The sequence below is a fragment of the Canis lupus genome, chromosome 6, assembly GCF_048164855.1.
Source record: "Canis lupus baileyi chromosome 6, mCanLup2.hap1, whole genome shotgun sequence".
In the NCBI taxonomy this organism is placed as follows: Eukaryota; Metazoa; Chordata; class Mammalia; order Carnivora; family Canidae; genus Canis; species Canis lupus.
The window spans coordinates 46800163-46816988 of NC_132843.1; the positions used below are offsets into that span (position 1 = coordinate 46800163).

Below are 16826 nucleotides of genomic sequence, written 5' to 3' on the forward strand. Positions count from 1 at the left end.
CTTTAAAAAAAAGAGAGACAGAAAACAATCATTACTGTGCAAGAAAATAATTGCTTTACTAGAGTTATGCCCACCATAGTGGGAGGAGAAGTGTAGTGGGAGGGTGGGTAGGCCTTCAGGGAGGGTCCAGTGGCAGTGAACGGGAAGCAGGAGGACAGGAGATAGGGCAGAGAGATGGGGACTGGAATGCAAAGGAGTTGAGGTTTGATCTCTTGGATAAAGAAAAGTCACTTTTGAATTGAGAGCCAGGCAATAATGTCATCAGATCAACATGATCAGAGTTAGAGGGGTGGGCAAGAGCTGAAACCAGTCTCTTCCCTTCAGATGGTGTCTCTCACTTTTCTTAAACCTTGAAATTTCTAGTACATTCCATCATCAGTGCCAGACTTTCTTCATGGTGTCTAAGTTGTAGTTGCTTGTCAGACCTGGAATACGTTCCTGATCACTGTTTCCCTGGTTCACTGTCAGCGTTTTCTCTTCCTACACAAGACTTGTTTACACATTATGGAGAGGTCTCAGTGTCACCTGTGCTTCATCTAGCGGTGGTCACCCCCTGCCTTTTCCATTGTCTTAATCTAATCTGGCAGAAATGCTTTGCTACTTAAGGATATATGAAAATATACTTCAAAAAAGACTTAGCAATCAAGTCAAAACCGATTGTTAGCTGTCCGAGATGTTAGTCATAGCTGATGTTAAAAACAAATTTTAAGTAAACTTAAGCTTTTTCTTGCTCCAGAGAACACCAGGAAAGATGACTCTTACGATATAAAAATGCCATTTCTGGGAAAAAGTATTTACAAGTATTTGTTCTCTTATCTCTTTTGATGAAGAATTAGAGATATTTATTGTTAAAGGAAAAAAATCATGTCTTTTTTTTTAAGAGGTTGAAGAAATAAAGTCCTAACAGATGTATAAAGTATGCATTTAGTGTCCCACATCTCTAAAAATGCATTACTGTCTGTGGTTGTAAATGAACATGTTTTTGCTCTTTCCTATATTAGAAAGAAAGAAACTTCACCTGCCATACATTATGGACAATAATATATTTTGAGGAGATTTTGTTTTTGTGATTGATACTGTATTTTCAACCGAGAAATCATAAAAGAAACTGGAAATCACATATAAAATCTTACTGTTAAATTTTATTATTTGATTTGGCTCTCAGTGAATCCAAACCATTTTATGCAGTGCTAATTATTTAGTCTCAGCTTTGCTCTTGAGTTAGCAGTACCTGATCAACTTTCCAACTGTAAAACAGTTTGAAAATCAAATGTAGCTTACATGCAAGACCCAACAAAATTAAAAGTGTTAAGTACGTTTTGGCAGTTCACTTTTATTATGCCCAGTCCTCAAATGTACCAGCAGATAATCATCTGAATGTTAGTTATTTTTCACATGCTTATGTGATCACACAAAAAAGTACATGCTAAAAAGAAGCAGATGGTGACAGATGGGGAAGGTTGAATAAGGTGGTTTTGGAAACCTAGAGAAATGCACTTCTGTAATAGTGTAAAAATAAAAATTATTTGATAATCAAGTTAGAACTAACAAAAAGATTGCAGAAAAATGGCTTGGCTGTTGGAAAATACATAGTATCGAGTTGTGGTTGATATTCAGAAAAAATATATACATAATTTGATTTCATGTAAGTGTAAAATATTTTTTTCCAATGTCTAAAGATGCATTGTTTGATGTGTTCTTAGTTTTCAGAACCTCATTTATAGAAAACGTTCACTTGCTGTCATTTTATTCCCTTGTCTTTTGAAGCCTATCACCTTTACTATCTTTCGTATAATGTATAATTTGAAAATATCTGAAAGAGACCAGAATATTTTGCTGATGATTTTAAGAAAAAGATTTTGCTTGAAGTTATCGTGATGCTATAGAGGTAGTAGCACAAATGGATGTTAAATTTCTTAGAAATTTAAAGCCAGAGATACACAGTCACTTGTTCCGAATGAACTGGGAGCATCCATAAATTAAGAATAAAGGTAGTTGCTAGCACAGAGTGGTATAGACGTGGGGAGCAGTTAGATCCCCAACTTGATTTAAAGGTATGAAATGGAATTTGTATGTATTTATCTTAAATGCAACAAAGAATAGATGTAAAAGACATCATTACATGGGTTCTTGTCAGTATTGTCTCTTGGAGATTTTAAGAGATGAATGAGTCCAAGTTAACATGTGTTTGCACATTTAATCCATAGGTCAAAATAGTAGCACACAGTTGCAGTTTGCTGATCCCTTGGATGAAATTCTACTACATCTAACAGATTATGAAACTAAGTCCTGAAATGCCTAAGCATTTTGTAAAAATACAAAGTTTTAGTAGCCCTTCTTATACTGTGTGCATCCTTACTTTATGTATTTATAATTCATGCAACACTCATCCTCTTAAGGCCTTTTTGAAAACCTTCATCCTCCTGAATGGCTCCAGAAAGGATTCATCAATATTAAGGCAGAAATGAAGTGAAGGAGCATGGTCATTAGTTCAGGTAGATCATTGTCTGTTCACGTATAAGCATAGTTAAGGACTTGAAACTGTTGTGAGTCGGCTTACTGCTTATATTGTTTCTGGATAATATTAAAAATCATCCCAGGGGATCCCTGGGTGGCTCAGTGGTTTGGCTCCTGCCTTCAACCCAGGGCATGATCCTGGAGTCCCGGGATCGAGTCCTGAATCGGGCTTCCTGCATGGAGCCTGCTTCTCCTCTATCTGTGTCTCTGCCTCTCTCTCTCTCTCTCTCTCTCTGTGTCTCTTACGAATAAATAAATAAATAAATAAAAGAAAAAAATCATCTCACTTTCTCCCCAAATTGGATATTATTTAAATATAAATGAAAATAATATTTCTAGTTCAACTTTGACGGTCTCTTGGTGTCAGTAAGTTGGGGCTCCTTCCCCAGAGGCCAGTCAGTTCCTGTGGCGGCTAGTTTTCACCTAAAGTTCTTCTCAGCTATGTACAGTGTTTTGGCTTTAACAGTATGAATATTTGCATTCAGTGCTTTAGGATGATTCTAGGTTAAGCATAAAGTGTAATTGTAGATTCTCTGAAGCATAAGAACAGAGACAAAATCCACCCCAACTGGCTGCATGCTGGTGATTGCCTGTAGTATGTTACATCAGCTGTTTTAACTTCAGTGGCAAAGGCCCCAGTTTCCTGAAATCCCTTGATGTCTGTTGTTCCGGGATACCAGGGAAGTTGAGAAATTTCTGGGAAGCTGTGCATAAGAGTGATTCGGCCACTAGCGTTGCATCTTGTTCAAGCGTGTTGCCTGTGCTAGCCAGAGATTGCTTTAGAGAGCGCGCGGTCAGCTGTACTGAGGTGTATGTGCTAGGACAGAGCATACAGCTTACAAGAGCTAGTGGCCTGTACAGTTTCAGTCTCTTGAGAATTAACAGAGCAGTGAAGCTCCAGGCAGAAAATCTGTATTTATGAAGAAAATACTGAGAAACCTTGGAATTCATAATTCTCATGAAATACATACTTCCCCTGAAGCTGCCGTACATTTTAGAATCTGGATCAGAAGACTTAACAACCCTCCCTTTTTTTTAAAAAAAGATTTTATTTATTTATTCATGAGAGGCAGAGACATAGGTAGAGGAAGAAGCAGGCTCCCTGCGGGGAGCCCAATGTGGGACTCGATTCCAGGACCCCAGGACTATGCCCTGAGCCGAAGGCAGAGGCTCAATTGCTGAGCCACCCAGGTGCCCCTTTTTTGTTTTTTTTTTAAAGCAGATTCCTATGATGATAAGGATACGTAAAGGATTTCCACAAATGACAAAGTATAGAAATGTATGTTTATATAGAAAATACATGCATACCCATTACCTGAAATACAAGGTTACCAGGGGGAAAAACTCGTTTTTGAATTAGTGGTAAATTGGTTCATGCAAGCTCGCAGTTTACTTTCACAACATAGGTGTACAGACAGTTTGTTTGGATGTTTAATTTTTTCCCCCATCTGTTCTGTCTGGATTATTGATTGAGCAGCAAGCCACTTAGGGGCATGCATCCCCTCCTTATAATCGCTTGCCTTAGGTGCATTGTGTGGCCTGGTGGCCTCCAGTCTTCCAGTAAGTCCTGGTTGGTAAAAGAATACTGGAGGGAATATTGTTTTTGAAAGTGCCCATCAGCCAAATAAGTATTCAGCGTTGGGAACTTTAACCAATGGTACCGTTTTAAAATACATAGTTTATAATTTGATGTCATTCTTGAAATTTGTAACCATTCAGGAGCCACTCTTGCTGATTTCTGTTTAACTCATCTGGCTGTTTTTAGATGTGGAAGCATCTACCTCAAATAGTACCAAATATTCATCAGATATTACCAGAATATTTAATAGTAATGGATACCTGCTATGACCTCTTTGAAACCAGTTTTATTATATCAGAAAGTGAAGCTTTCTGGTAGAAAAATGGCTCCTGGTAGAAAAATGGAAACTCAGCCTTGTTTCCTAGCCTTTGGGTTCTGTTTGGATGCTGATTCGATGTGACCTCTTATCATTGTTTAATATTTACATTACTTTTAGGGTTCCAAATCACCTCTTGTTCTTTATGTCTATCTTTTGCATTAAATGTAGTTACAAAGTAAATCTACCTCTGTGGTGACAGAGATAATAGGGTTAAAAGGAAATACCAAATGTCTGCATTCATATTGAAACCTTGAGTTCAGTTTAAAATGTACAAAATAAAAAAATAAAATGTACAAAATCAATGATTTTGTGGAAAAGGGACACTTTCTTTAGATTAATCCTTCAAGACAAGTCTTTCAGTGGGTTGTTTCTCTAGGAGCAGGTTTTGATTTGCATTTATATCCAAATTATATGATCAGTCTCATGGCAATGGAGTTGAAATCCACTTTGCCATTGTTGGGCCTCCGTGTTACCAATTATCCTACCTTTTGGATCTGCTCTCCTGATAACCAGGAAGTATAATGGCCTTTTTTCTAGGGGGGAAAATCATCAGAAGTAGCCAGAAGGAATTGCAACTCTTAGGTTAAAGAATGTGAATATTATATGTTACTGTAATTTGGGGAAAAATATGTGCTTTGAGTAAGGGAGAAAAAAATCTCTTTAAGAAATAATATAGGGATCCCTGGGTGGCGCAGCGGTTTAGCGCCTGCCTTTGGCCCAGGGCGCGATCCTGGAGACCCGGGATCGAATCCCACGTTGGGCTCCCAGTGCATGGAGCCTGCTTCTCCCTCTGCCTGTGTCTCTGCCTCTCTCTCTCACTGTGTGACTATCATAAAAAAAAAAAAAAAAAAAAAAAAAAATATATATATATATATATATATATATATATATATATATATAAAGGAGGCTGTGGATTTTAATTTCACTCAAATTTCTAGAGCATTTTGAAGTACTGTCTTCTGAGATAATTTAGATTTAGGGAGAGAAAAGATATCTGAATAGTGGTGTTACATGTTTTATATACTGTATCCACATGTAAAATATGATCACTTTTATTTTCATTCCTTGTGTATTTCATCTTCCAGCTGTTTGGAGAAATCTTTCTTTATAATTGATAACAAAGACTCTTAGATAAAGAGGGCTGGCTGAGTTTTTAGGGTTTTTTTCTCCTCAACATTGCTGGGTTTCACATGTCGATAGGAGAATATATTACATCAGACTTGTTCAGTTCAAAGTAATAGAGCACACAGTCATTGTGGCGTTATGTATATATATATTCATTAACCCCCGTATGTTCAGAAGCAAAACCACTTATTTTGAGAATCAGTGGTCATTTTACAAAGCTAAATAAAATATATTTTATTTTATCAAACAGATTTTTTTACAATATAGTTTTATTTTTCAGTTGCTTTTTTCTCTTCAAAAATAAAACCCCTTTTTTATGTGCTCACTTTCCCTTCTGGCTGCAAACCAGGTATTTAAACAAAAATAAAGGATTGCCAGTTTTGCCAGCTGGGGATGAGAACCCGGCTGGTGAAATGTGGGTTCGGGAAGCAGTTAATCCAGCTTTTATGCTTTTTATGGTTTTATGAAAAAAGAGGTTAAAAACCACATTTGGCTCTTTTTCGCATGTGCCACTGTTTTGTTGGTGTTGTAGGAACTCAGTAAAAGGTTACTTAGATTTTAAAATTGTCTGTCGTTAGGTAAAATCCTGATCTCTTCGATTCAGGCCCACAAACAGTACATTCTACTAATTGGACAGGAGATAGATTCTTGAATAATCAAAAGTCACTGGTATTTAAAAATCATACGTACATTTCCTTTCACTGAAGTTAAGTATACAAGCTGAATTTTTTCTGCTTCTTTAGCTTATTTCTTCTTTTCTGTGTGTTTTTACGTTATTCATTTCAAACAAGTAGAAATTTGAAATATTTTTAGCCAAAGGGGAAAACTAGAATTTGTTATTCTTCCCCAAAATATTTTGCTTAGATTGTTACTCTACAGAAGATTTTCGGAAAAGACACAGGAACTAGACTCCTGTTCATATCTTGCAAATGCAGTTCCTGTGTTGTCTTGGAACTGTAATACAACTGAATTAAAAATCTTCTCATCATAACATTTGAAAAACATTGCTGAATTAAGTAACATAGTTTTTTTCTCAAAATTACATTCTCCATGCATATAAATACACTGTCTACCAAGCCTTTCGTAGTGTCCGTAGGTAATCATAGTATAACTGTCAAACATACCATGTACAATTCTATGAAGTTGTTGGTAAATTTTAAGTAAAGGTCACATGGGGTAATCTTCAACAACTTACTTAACTCGAGCCAAGAAAGTTTAGAACATGTACACTAGTTCTGTATCAAATTCTTATGTAATCGGTTATGTTTTTAATTGATAAATTTCACGGGTATGGTTTTCTTGCTCTATTTATCCCAAAGCTAAGAGAATCAAATAAAAGTAGGGTTTAAGGTTATTCAGATACAGTAATTTAAAACAAAATATTGAAAGACCCTGGGGCACCTCGGTGGCTCATTTAGTTAAGTGTCTGCCTTTGGCTCAGGTCATGATCTCAGGGTCCTGGGATTGAGCCTCGAGTCAGGCTTCCTGCTCAATGGAGAGTCTGCTTGAGATTCTCTCTCTTCTTCTGCCTCAATACCTGCTTGCATGCTCTCCCTCTTTCTCTCTCAAATAAATAAAATCTTTTAAAAAATATATTAATAGATTCAAATAGATGAAAAAAATTGCATTAGACAAGGAACATACCTAATAAAAAAGGTAAAAACCAACACTTTCCTGAGACAAATGGCAAATTATTATGCCTCAATTTGAATAGGTGGCTCTAACATACCCTGATATTGTTCTATTCTTTCTTTCTAAATTTATTTTGCGTGGAATGTATTTTGGGAAATAAGTTTAAGGGCATATACCAGAGACAAACTGCATCCGTGATTTTTGTTGTTTGTGTTTAACAGAAATTTTATTGTGAGGTACTAAAGTTTTGGACACACTCCAAATGGTAAATCTTTATATCCACTTTGTTGACTATTTCCTTAAAGAGTTTAAACACATAGGGGCCTCCAGAAGTTTTCAGCTTGATCATCTTGTTTGCCTTGCCCTGAACTCGTCTGTCTGTAGGACTCCTCCTACATGACTTCTGTCTTTCACAGTTTGATTGGAGTTACTTAGTTCTCCTTCATGCAAGAGAGTATAAGGTTCCTCGTATGCTCAGTCAGCATGACTTGAATTACTTGAAGTCCACATTAGTGGAACCAGAGTGAAAAGTTCAGTAGGCCTCAGAGAAAACAAATTGCAAACAATTTTCATGTGAACCCTGCATTGTCATTTACTTGGAATTTGCTGCATGGCCTGTCCCCTTTCTCATACACTGGCCACTTCAGGACATGTATTGAACACTTCACATCTCTGATGTAATTCTTGTCTTTTGTGGGATCCTTTCTAGTTTAAATGTGAAGATATCAGAATAGCCTACCTAGGCTTTGCAGGTTAGGATTCACTTAGATGTAAAATTCGTACGTTTTGTAAATGTTGCTCTAAAAGTTAATGTGCAATAATGAATCTTTTCACTGGTTTCCCTCTTAGGTGTTAGAAGACAATGACTATGGCCGAGCCGTGGATTGGTGGGGACTGGGGGTCGTCATGTATGAAATGATGTGTGGGAGGTTACCTTTCTACAATCAGGATCATGAGAAGCTTTTTGAACTAATACTAATGGAAGACATTAAATTCCCTCGAACACTCTCTTCAGATGCAAAATCATTGCTTTCGGGGCTCTTGATAAAGGATCCAAATAAACGGTAAGCCACAAATGACACTCAATGGGTTACTGATGAATGTGGTTATAGAGATTCTGATGTGTAAATTAATTCAAATATAACTCCAAGGAGCAGTGTATTTGGTGGAGACATCTTTCCATGGAAATACTGACTTATTTTTAACTGCATTATAGAGAAGATTTTTTAAATTTCTGTAACTCTTTCCTAACTTGGAAATTTATTCACATTTTACCAAATAAGGATTTTGAGGGGTTTATCCATATTGTGAGCGAACAATTTCTTAATTGCCCTGATACCTGCTATTGTGGGGATAGGAAGTATCCCTCCCCTTTTTCTTTCCTTTCAGTCTCTGGGCCTTTATATTTATGCTTATTTACATAATAAAAAGGATAGCCATGCTCTCTACTCTCTTCTAGTTCCAACCTGTGTTAACATGCCCTACTACTTTTTTTGTTTGCCATTTGAAGATACTCTTTTCCCTGTGTGACTGAGAGGATTAATGGCAACATATCTTTACAAGATTTGTTTTTCTTTTGTAGCTACAACTGTGACCTAAAGAGTCCTACAGCCCTTTGTTTAATTAGCGAACTGTAGTATTCTTTGTTCATATTTGTATATTCATTTACACATACAATTTGTAAGTCATATATGAAATGACTATTACTGTAAAAATGTCCTATAATCTGTGTTTGTGTATACATGTACGGAGCCATCCTTTCCTGTCAATTTATAGGCATATCAGCATTGCCCTGAAAATCACTTAGCTATTAAGCATCTTGAGGATAGATTTCAATATTTTAATGTCAAATCTTCCCTCACATAATGTGTTTTTACAAAGTTCTATTTTTGGTTGCTGCCCATTTTCTATTTATTGACAGACTGAATTAATGAAGGAAGGAATAAATGAATCCTCAAATGTGGGTTTAGTTTACCTTCTAGATGGTTTCCATCACACACTTCTAGCTTCTAAGTTCACGAGGATCGTGATTTTACCTTTGGCAGAAATAAGCAAACATAATAAAAGAGAACACCATCCTTTTGCTTCGTGAAGAACCTCTCAAAACTGTGTTTTGTGATCCTGGTAATGGAGAGTTTACCTAGTATTTATAGAGTGATTTCAGGTTGTCTTTTTCAGGGCATTTGCATCTGTTTTGTGCTTTTTGCTGTTTTGGTAGCCTTGCAGTTGATAGGTAGAGTTTATTTTCATTTACATTTGATTGAGGACAAAAGTGAGGCCTGGAGAGGTTAAGTGATTTACCCTACAGCAAATTCCTGTGGAACCAGAGTAATCAACTTTCTTGGTGCCTACTTGGTATTTCTCTTGTGTCTTTTTTTTTTTTTTTTTTTTAAAGATTTTATTTATTTATTCATGATAGTCACAGAGAGAGAGAGGGGGGCAGAGACACAGGCAGAGAGAGAAGCAGGCTCCATGCATCGGAAGCCCGACGTGGGATTCGATCCCGGGTCTCCAGGATCGCGCCCTGGGCCAAAGGCAGGCGCCAAACCGCTGCGCCACCCAGGGATCCCTTTTTTTTTTTTTTTTTTTAAAGATTTTACTTATTTATTCATGAGAATACACAGGAGAGAGAGGCAGAGTGTGGCAGAGGGAGAGGGAGAAGCAGGCTCCATGCAGGGAGCCTGACGTGGGACTGGATCCCGGGTCCCCAGGATCACACCCTGGGCTGCAGGTGGTGCTAAACCGCTGAGCCACCAGGGCTACCCTCTCTTGTGTCTTATTTGCAGTGCATCCATTTTATAGTTGGTTCAAGTTTTGAAACGTGTTCCATTTAGTGTGATTACTTCACAAGTAATGTAAGGGACAGCACTTGGTGATAGGTGATCTTTAAACAGAGCTAGGATTTCCATTTTATCTACTTGATTTGGGGATCTAATATTTGGCTTGGATTTCAAGGCAATGGATTTTTAGCCATCCTTTCCAGACTCCTTCAGGTAACTTGATGGCCCCTTCTGTAAGGAGCTGGTAAAACACACTTATATTTGTGTTTTTTCCTGTCTGTGTCTCTCATTCCTTTTCCTATCTCGACTCCCCACCCCTCCCCCTATCCCCAGGGCAGGGAGGAGGAAACAAGTAGCAGATACTAGATAATTGTTGAGGAAACATGAGGAAAATTTCTAGAATGATAGTGGCCCATGTGTAGGACAACCCCTGAAGGTTTGGCCACGTAGAGGTTGGGATTAATCTAAAGGAAAGGCGGGGTATTTTCAATGATTTGCTGTTTTCATTTAGGGCAGATGTCGCATTAAAGTATCAGGAATGCAAGGATAAGCAAGACAAAGAAGCTCTGCTCTCAATGTTCATAGAATAATGTGGGACACAGAACGGGTATTCACAGATGCTCAGGCCTGTTGAAATTATTAGCTGGGGGTGGTGATGGGAAGGGTTGTTGTCTGCTAAGGTGTTCATGCAGAGAAACTGATGTGGGAAGGAATCTAGAATTGCAAGTGAACGTGCCATTTGAGAAGTTCAGTGACTAGAGTGTAGACTGAGTTGGGTAACACTGGGAGAGGAAGCTGGAATGGTAGATTGCAAAGACTTTATGCTTCTTAGAAAATATTTACCCTTTATTCAGAAGGGGATAAAAAGCCACTGAATTATTAAAAGTAAGCAATAGTGTAATTGGATTTGTGTTATGAAAGGTAACTGGCAGCTTTGTCTTGGATGAATTAAAACACGGAAGGGCCTGGGGCAGGTAGGCAGAGCCCTTGAGAATGTGTAAGGGATTGTCCAGATAAAGGATGGGGTCCTTCCAGGGGCCATGGTAAAGGAGCAGTCATTCGGACTTTGTGAACAATTAAGTAGAAATGGTGAGGAAGGGGAAGGAGTGGAGGTGGTGGGTGGAGGGATGCCTAACTCCGGTGACCCGTTTGGAGAATGGAGTGTTATTAACAGACAGGGAACACAGGCAAAGGAGGCTTGTGGGAAGGATGCTGCTACTCACTTTGGCTGTTCCAAGTCAGATCTATAAGAAAACCTGGATGAAAGCGTGAAGCTGGCAGTCGAAAATCCTGCCAGTGTTTAGTAGACACACAGTGGCTGGCTATGTGGTTTGGGGACCCACCGACGTCTCAGAGACAGCTGGAGCCATGAGAATAGTTGGGACAGACTTATACAATGGGAAGAGGCCCGAGGACGGAATCCGGGGAAACATCAGAATTTAAAAGGTAGAGGGCAGCCCCAGTGGTGCAGCGGTTTAGCGCCGCCCGAAGCCCCGGGTGTGATCCTGGAGTCCCACGTCAGGCTTCCTGCATGGAGCCTGCTTCTCCCTCTGCCTGTGTCTCTGCCTCTCTCTCACTCTCTCTGAATAAATAAATAAATAAATCTTAAAAAAAAAAAAAAGAATTTAAAAGGTAGAAAAAAAGATAAAAGCCACTAAAGGACTGAACCCTGAAGTCTTTGGAAGTGTAATAAGATAGTGTTATGGTAGATCTCATTATTCTTCCTATTCAAAGTTTGAAATACTGACGAATTTTTCTGATACTCTTTACTGAATTTCTGTCAGTTCTCCCAAAGGGTCACTTGTGATTTTTGCCTTTATTTCTTACTCTCCATTACTTTATGTTCATTCTGTTAGAATCTCCTTAGTCCCTCTATGCAGTTTATGGGGAAAACATGACCTCACAGTGCAATCAGTAGCACCAGGAAAATACACATTCCATGATGTTCCTAATAATGAAGAACCCATAGTAGCTGAGGATTTAGTTTGGCATTCTGATATTGGAGTTTACTATTCTTAGACATAAATATCTTAGTGCAAATCATATTTTGATATTATTTTGAAGTCTTAAATTGTGTATTAGGGAGTCATTGACATTGAAATTTTTGACAGTTTCACACTTGGAGGAAGTTCGTGTTAAAGAATCTCTCCCAGCTTCTAAAATGGCAGTCTAAGATTATATTCTTAGACTTCGCATAGTACTCATGGCTGATACTTTAGTTTTTTATGTATTTGATAAATATAGATTAAATGCTGGCAATGTCCAAAGCCAAGCTATTGCTAGAGAACAGAGGGGTGACATAAAATGAATAACTGAAGCTGGATTAAAACCTTCTATTTACAAAATGATTATGGTTCTCTACGCCCAGCTCCCACCTCCCCCATCATCTCATTTGTCATTCAAAATGAAAACAATAGCGTAAGGGTAAGAGAATACCATGAGCTCACACAGACCACTTTGATGCATACTTTGGGAAGTTAAATTCTTTTCAGCGCATATTTTGGTGTCTCTGTTTTTCTGGCTCCCTAAGTAGAAGCTCAGAATGCTTTTTGGATCATCCAGTACCAGTCTCTGCCGTCAGAAGAATTTGCAGCCCAGCCAGGGAGGGACACATACAACTTGGAATAGAGAAAGAAAGAGCCAGGCCAGGGGGTGGAGTGCTGGCATTAACTAAATACAGAGCCGCCAGTCGGAAAGTCCTGCATACGAACACCGAACACTGCTAGTACCATCTGGTCCAGTCTAGAAGTTCCCTGTAAGTGCTGTGGTTCGTTCTGTATGATCTGAGGACAGGAGACCTAGATTGTGGGAACCATGGATCATGACTACAGATACTCAGATATAAGTTGGTTGTATTTTCCTCTCTGACTGTGTGTCAGGGAATCCTGGATTCTTCCCCAGTTCGTGTATTCCTTATACCTAATAATAGCTAGCACTGTTAGATTGTAGTATTGCTTGTTTATTATGACCTATTTGTGTTTCTTCCTACCCAGTGTTGTGTGGGAGTTGGCATGTACCAACTCATGAAAACCAGATGTTAAACTTCAAGGATTTTGTGAGCTGATTGTTTAATACAGTCATTGTTAAAAATCAAATTTTATAAACATACGAATCAAATCAAGTACATTAAAAACAAAAGTAATAAATACTCAAGTCATCAGTCTTTAATAATTTTGTTAAATTTTACTCTTTTCAGTGTTTTTGAGGTTGCTTTTATCTGTGTGTCTGTACAGAAATACTATGTAACGACCTGCTTCTAGAGTGCACCTCTTCCCACTTCTGTGTCAGTGACATCAGGTTGCTTACTTGAGATTAGCCATGGGGGAGTATTTATATCACCAAAGTTGGCAAACTTTGTAAGTCAGGGCTTGCTTTATTGTTTTGTTGATTGTTTAGACTTTAGAAACTAATAGAGAAGATGTTAATAACACAGATTACATTTTTATTTCTGTGTTTTTTTGTTTTTGTTTTTTTTTTTTAGAACCGAGAATGCAGGGGAGAGAGGTGAAGGGGGAGGGAGGAGAGAGAACCTTAAGCATGCTGCATGCTCAGCCCAGAGCTCATGACCCGGAGATCATGACCTGAGCTGAAATTGAATAAGACACTTAACTGACTGAGCCCCTCCAGGTGCCCCACAGATTACATTTTAAAGTTTGTTTTGTCTGTATGCATAACACTGTGAATAGCACTCCAAAATGAGATTATTCTTCCACTGTTCCAAGATGATTCACCATTCATCAAAGAAGTCACTCCTATAACTGACAAGCCAGGGAAAGTCTGACTGTGTGTCTTTGTTGTTTCACTCTCACCACAAATGACACGAACAGCCAGTATTTGTGTTGGAGCTCCTCCTAAGTCAGTTAGTGGCTTTCAAGTTTAGCAAAATTAACAAATGTTTTCTGCGAGCATCACTTGGCTACTTTAGAGAAAAGGGCATTCTATATTTTATTATTCTTAATAAATTTTGTGCCTTGTGTCCTTTCTATCTGTAAAATTATAACAAACATATCTATATAATCTGCACATGTAATATTGCACATGCATCATTTTGCCTGGATTGCTGGCTCTTAAACATTTATGGGCACACACTGTCCCTAGTAGCCATGAGCAAGAACAGAGAAAGCTTGCTGTATTGATCCAGATTTAAATGGATTTCCTTTCCTTTCTTTTTCTTGTTCTTTCCACATTCTTTTTTTTCCCCCTTCTCTCTTTCACTCCCTCCTTGCTTCCCTCTGTGGGTTATTTTTTTCTTTTTTCATTCCTTCTTCATAGTAACTAGTATGAACTATAGGAAGCTTAGGAAGCCAGAAAGCACCTGAATTTCACACTGTGCCCACTCTCCGTTAAGTAAGAATACCTGCAAAGCTGGGGGGAACATCTTTAAATTCATAGTGTGTATTGCGCTTTGCATAATAAATTATGTAGCAGTGGTATTTCCTAGATTAGTGATGTCATTTCTGTGGAAATTCATTTGAGGTATGAAAATAGCCCTCACGTTTCTATCTATTAACAATCACTGTACAAGTTGCTTTTTCTAACTAATTACTTAGTTAGTTTGGAATTTATGGTAGCAAGGATGCAGTTTAATCTGAATCTTAATCAAAATAAATATGGTTTATAGAGGCACCTGAATGACTCAGTGGTTGAGCATATACCTTCAGCTCAGGTCATGATCCCGGGGTCCTGGGATCGAATGCCACATCGGGGTCCCTGCAGGAGCCTGCTTCTCCCTCTACCTGTGTCTCTGCCTCTCTCTGTGTGTCTCTCATGAATAAATAAATAAAATCTTTAAGAAAAAAAATCTGGTTTATAGAATCGACTGTGGTAATTGCTACCATTTGTTGTGCTAGGTGCACTTATCTGTGTTATGGCTAACCTTCATGGTGGCCCACCAGGCTGGTATTGCCCACACACACACACACAGTAGAGACACTGGGAGTAAGCAGCTTGTTCATTGTCACATATTCATAAGTTCCAAAGCTGGTTGCCTGTTTCAGTTTTGTCCCCAAAGCCTGTACTCTTTTCAGGTACCACATTGTCCTGAGGCTACTCCTTTTTTTTCCTTCTCCTTTTCTTTTTTCTTTTTTAAGATTTTATTTATTTATTCATGAGAGACAGAGGGAGAGGGATAGACATAGGCAGAGGGAGAAGCAGGCACCCTGCAAGTAGCCTGATGTGGGATTCAATCCCGGACCCAGGGATCACGACCTGAGCTGAAGGCAGATGCTCAACCACTGAGCCAACCAGGTGTCCCTTTTATTCCTTTTTGAAGATTTATTTGAGAGAGAGCATGCTTGCAGGGGTAGAAGATTGGGGGAGAGGCGAGGGAGAGAGAATCTCCAGCGGACTTCACGCTGAGTGCAGAGCACAATGTGGGGCTCAATCCCATGACCGTGAGATTGTGACCTGAGCCAAAATCAAGAGTCAGGTGTTCAACTGACTGAACCAGCCAGGCGCCCCGAGGCTACCTCTTACTAATAGCAAGTTAGGGAAATCAGATCTGACAGTAAAAGCTTTTTATTGGTACAGCTCTTGATCTCAGGAACTATGTATACCACAGAGAATTACATTTCATGGACACTTTCTTGTTTCCTTTTGGGCTTATATAGATCTCTTAATGTTCTCTCTTAATGTTCTCTCACTCTTGTTTTCTCTCTTAATGTTCTCTCCACTCTTGTTTCTGTCTCTTAGCCTTGGCGGGGGCCCAGATGATGCAAAAGAAATTATGAGGCACAGTTTCTTCTCTGGAGTCAATTGGCAAGATGTATACGATAAAAAGGTAGGTTATTTTCATGGAACAATCCTTATATATTTTGCCTAAGATGAATTTACGGCCAAAAAAAAATTTTTAAGTGAATAAAATTTAATGATATTAATAATATTCTTCATTTTATTCTACGTATTTGAATATAATATTGAACTTCTTAGCCCAAAAATTTATCGATGATTCTGACTCCCAAAATGCAGGTTGAAATGTTACTCAGTGTGGTCAGTTGATTTTTCTTTTATCCCAGTAACATTAATTTGCTTCTCATTGTTTCCTAAATATTAGGAGAAAAAATAAAAACCTTGATGTTACGTTATTCTTTAAGAAAACTAGCAAAACGAAATCAGAATGTTTTTCCTTATCTTCATGTCTTTAATTTTAAAGTGAACTCTATAAATGTATTTATACAAAACCTTACTTGAAAGGGAATTAAAAGCAATTTAGTTTTTAATATTTAACAAAGGAATGGATATTTTTCTTAGTTGGGGTTTCTCTGTTATTTGAAATGGAATTTTAATGTCCACAAAGTGGATGCTACTGATTTTATAACTTTATTTTTATTATAATCTGCTTATTACTTGTGTTTAATACTGTAATTTTTCCTTAGGACAGGAAATTATTGTGTCTAGTCCTTTGTTGTAATCTTTGTCTATTTTATTTCTACTATTTAAGGTATTGTTAGTACAGGCACTGATTTCACTGATTTTGATTTTTAAATGCTCATGTAAAAATTTTACTATGAAATTTTTATGTAATACCATAATTGCTTAGAATCTTTAGTTCTTTTGTGTAGTTAGTCCTTCTATTTCATTTTATTCCAGTTTTCCCTGTTTTCTCAGAATCATACATAATCAACATCATTTAGAAAATGTCTGTTTTGGGCAGCCCCTGTGGCGCAGTGCGTAGCACCACCTGCAGCCTGGGGTGTGATCCTGGAGGCCTGGGATCGGGTCCCACGTCGGGCTCCCTGCATGGAGCCTGCTTCTCCCTCTGCCTGTGTCTCTGCCTCTCTCTTTCTCTCTGTGTCTCAATAAATAAATAAAATCTTTAAAAAAAAATTTTTTTTAAATGTCTGTTTTGTGCCAAATATCCTTCTTTATTAATCCC

The 16826-nt window shown here is 38.1% G+C and overlaps 1 protein-coding gene across 11 annotated transcripts in view; it reads left to right on the plus strand.

Moving 5' to 3' along the window:
* Positions 1-16826, plus strand: part of AKT3 (AKT serine/threonine kinase 3) — a 308393-nt gene that overhangs the window by 251872 nt on the left and 39695 nt on the right. For 8 of the 11 annotated variants that reach the window (XM_072830379.1, XM_072830375.1, XM_072830383.1 and 5 more), the window contains 2 exons: positions 8022-8236; positions 15644-15731. In XM_072830379.1, the coding sequence (XP_072686480.1) occupies positions 8022-8236; positions 15644-15731 (303 nt within the window). Of the gene's footprint in view, positions 1-8021; positions 8237-15643; positions 15732-16540; positions 16778-16826 lie in introns of those variants that run through there. The other 3 variants (XM_072830381.1, XM_072830377.1, XM_072830378.1) reach the window with 1 other exon arrangement.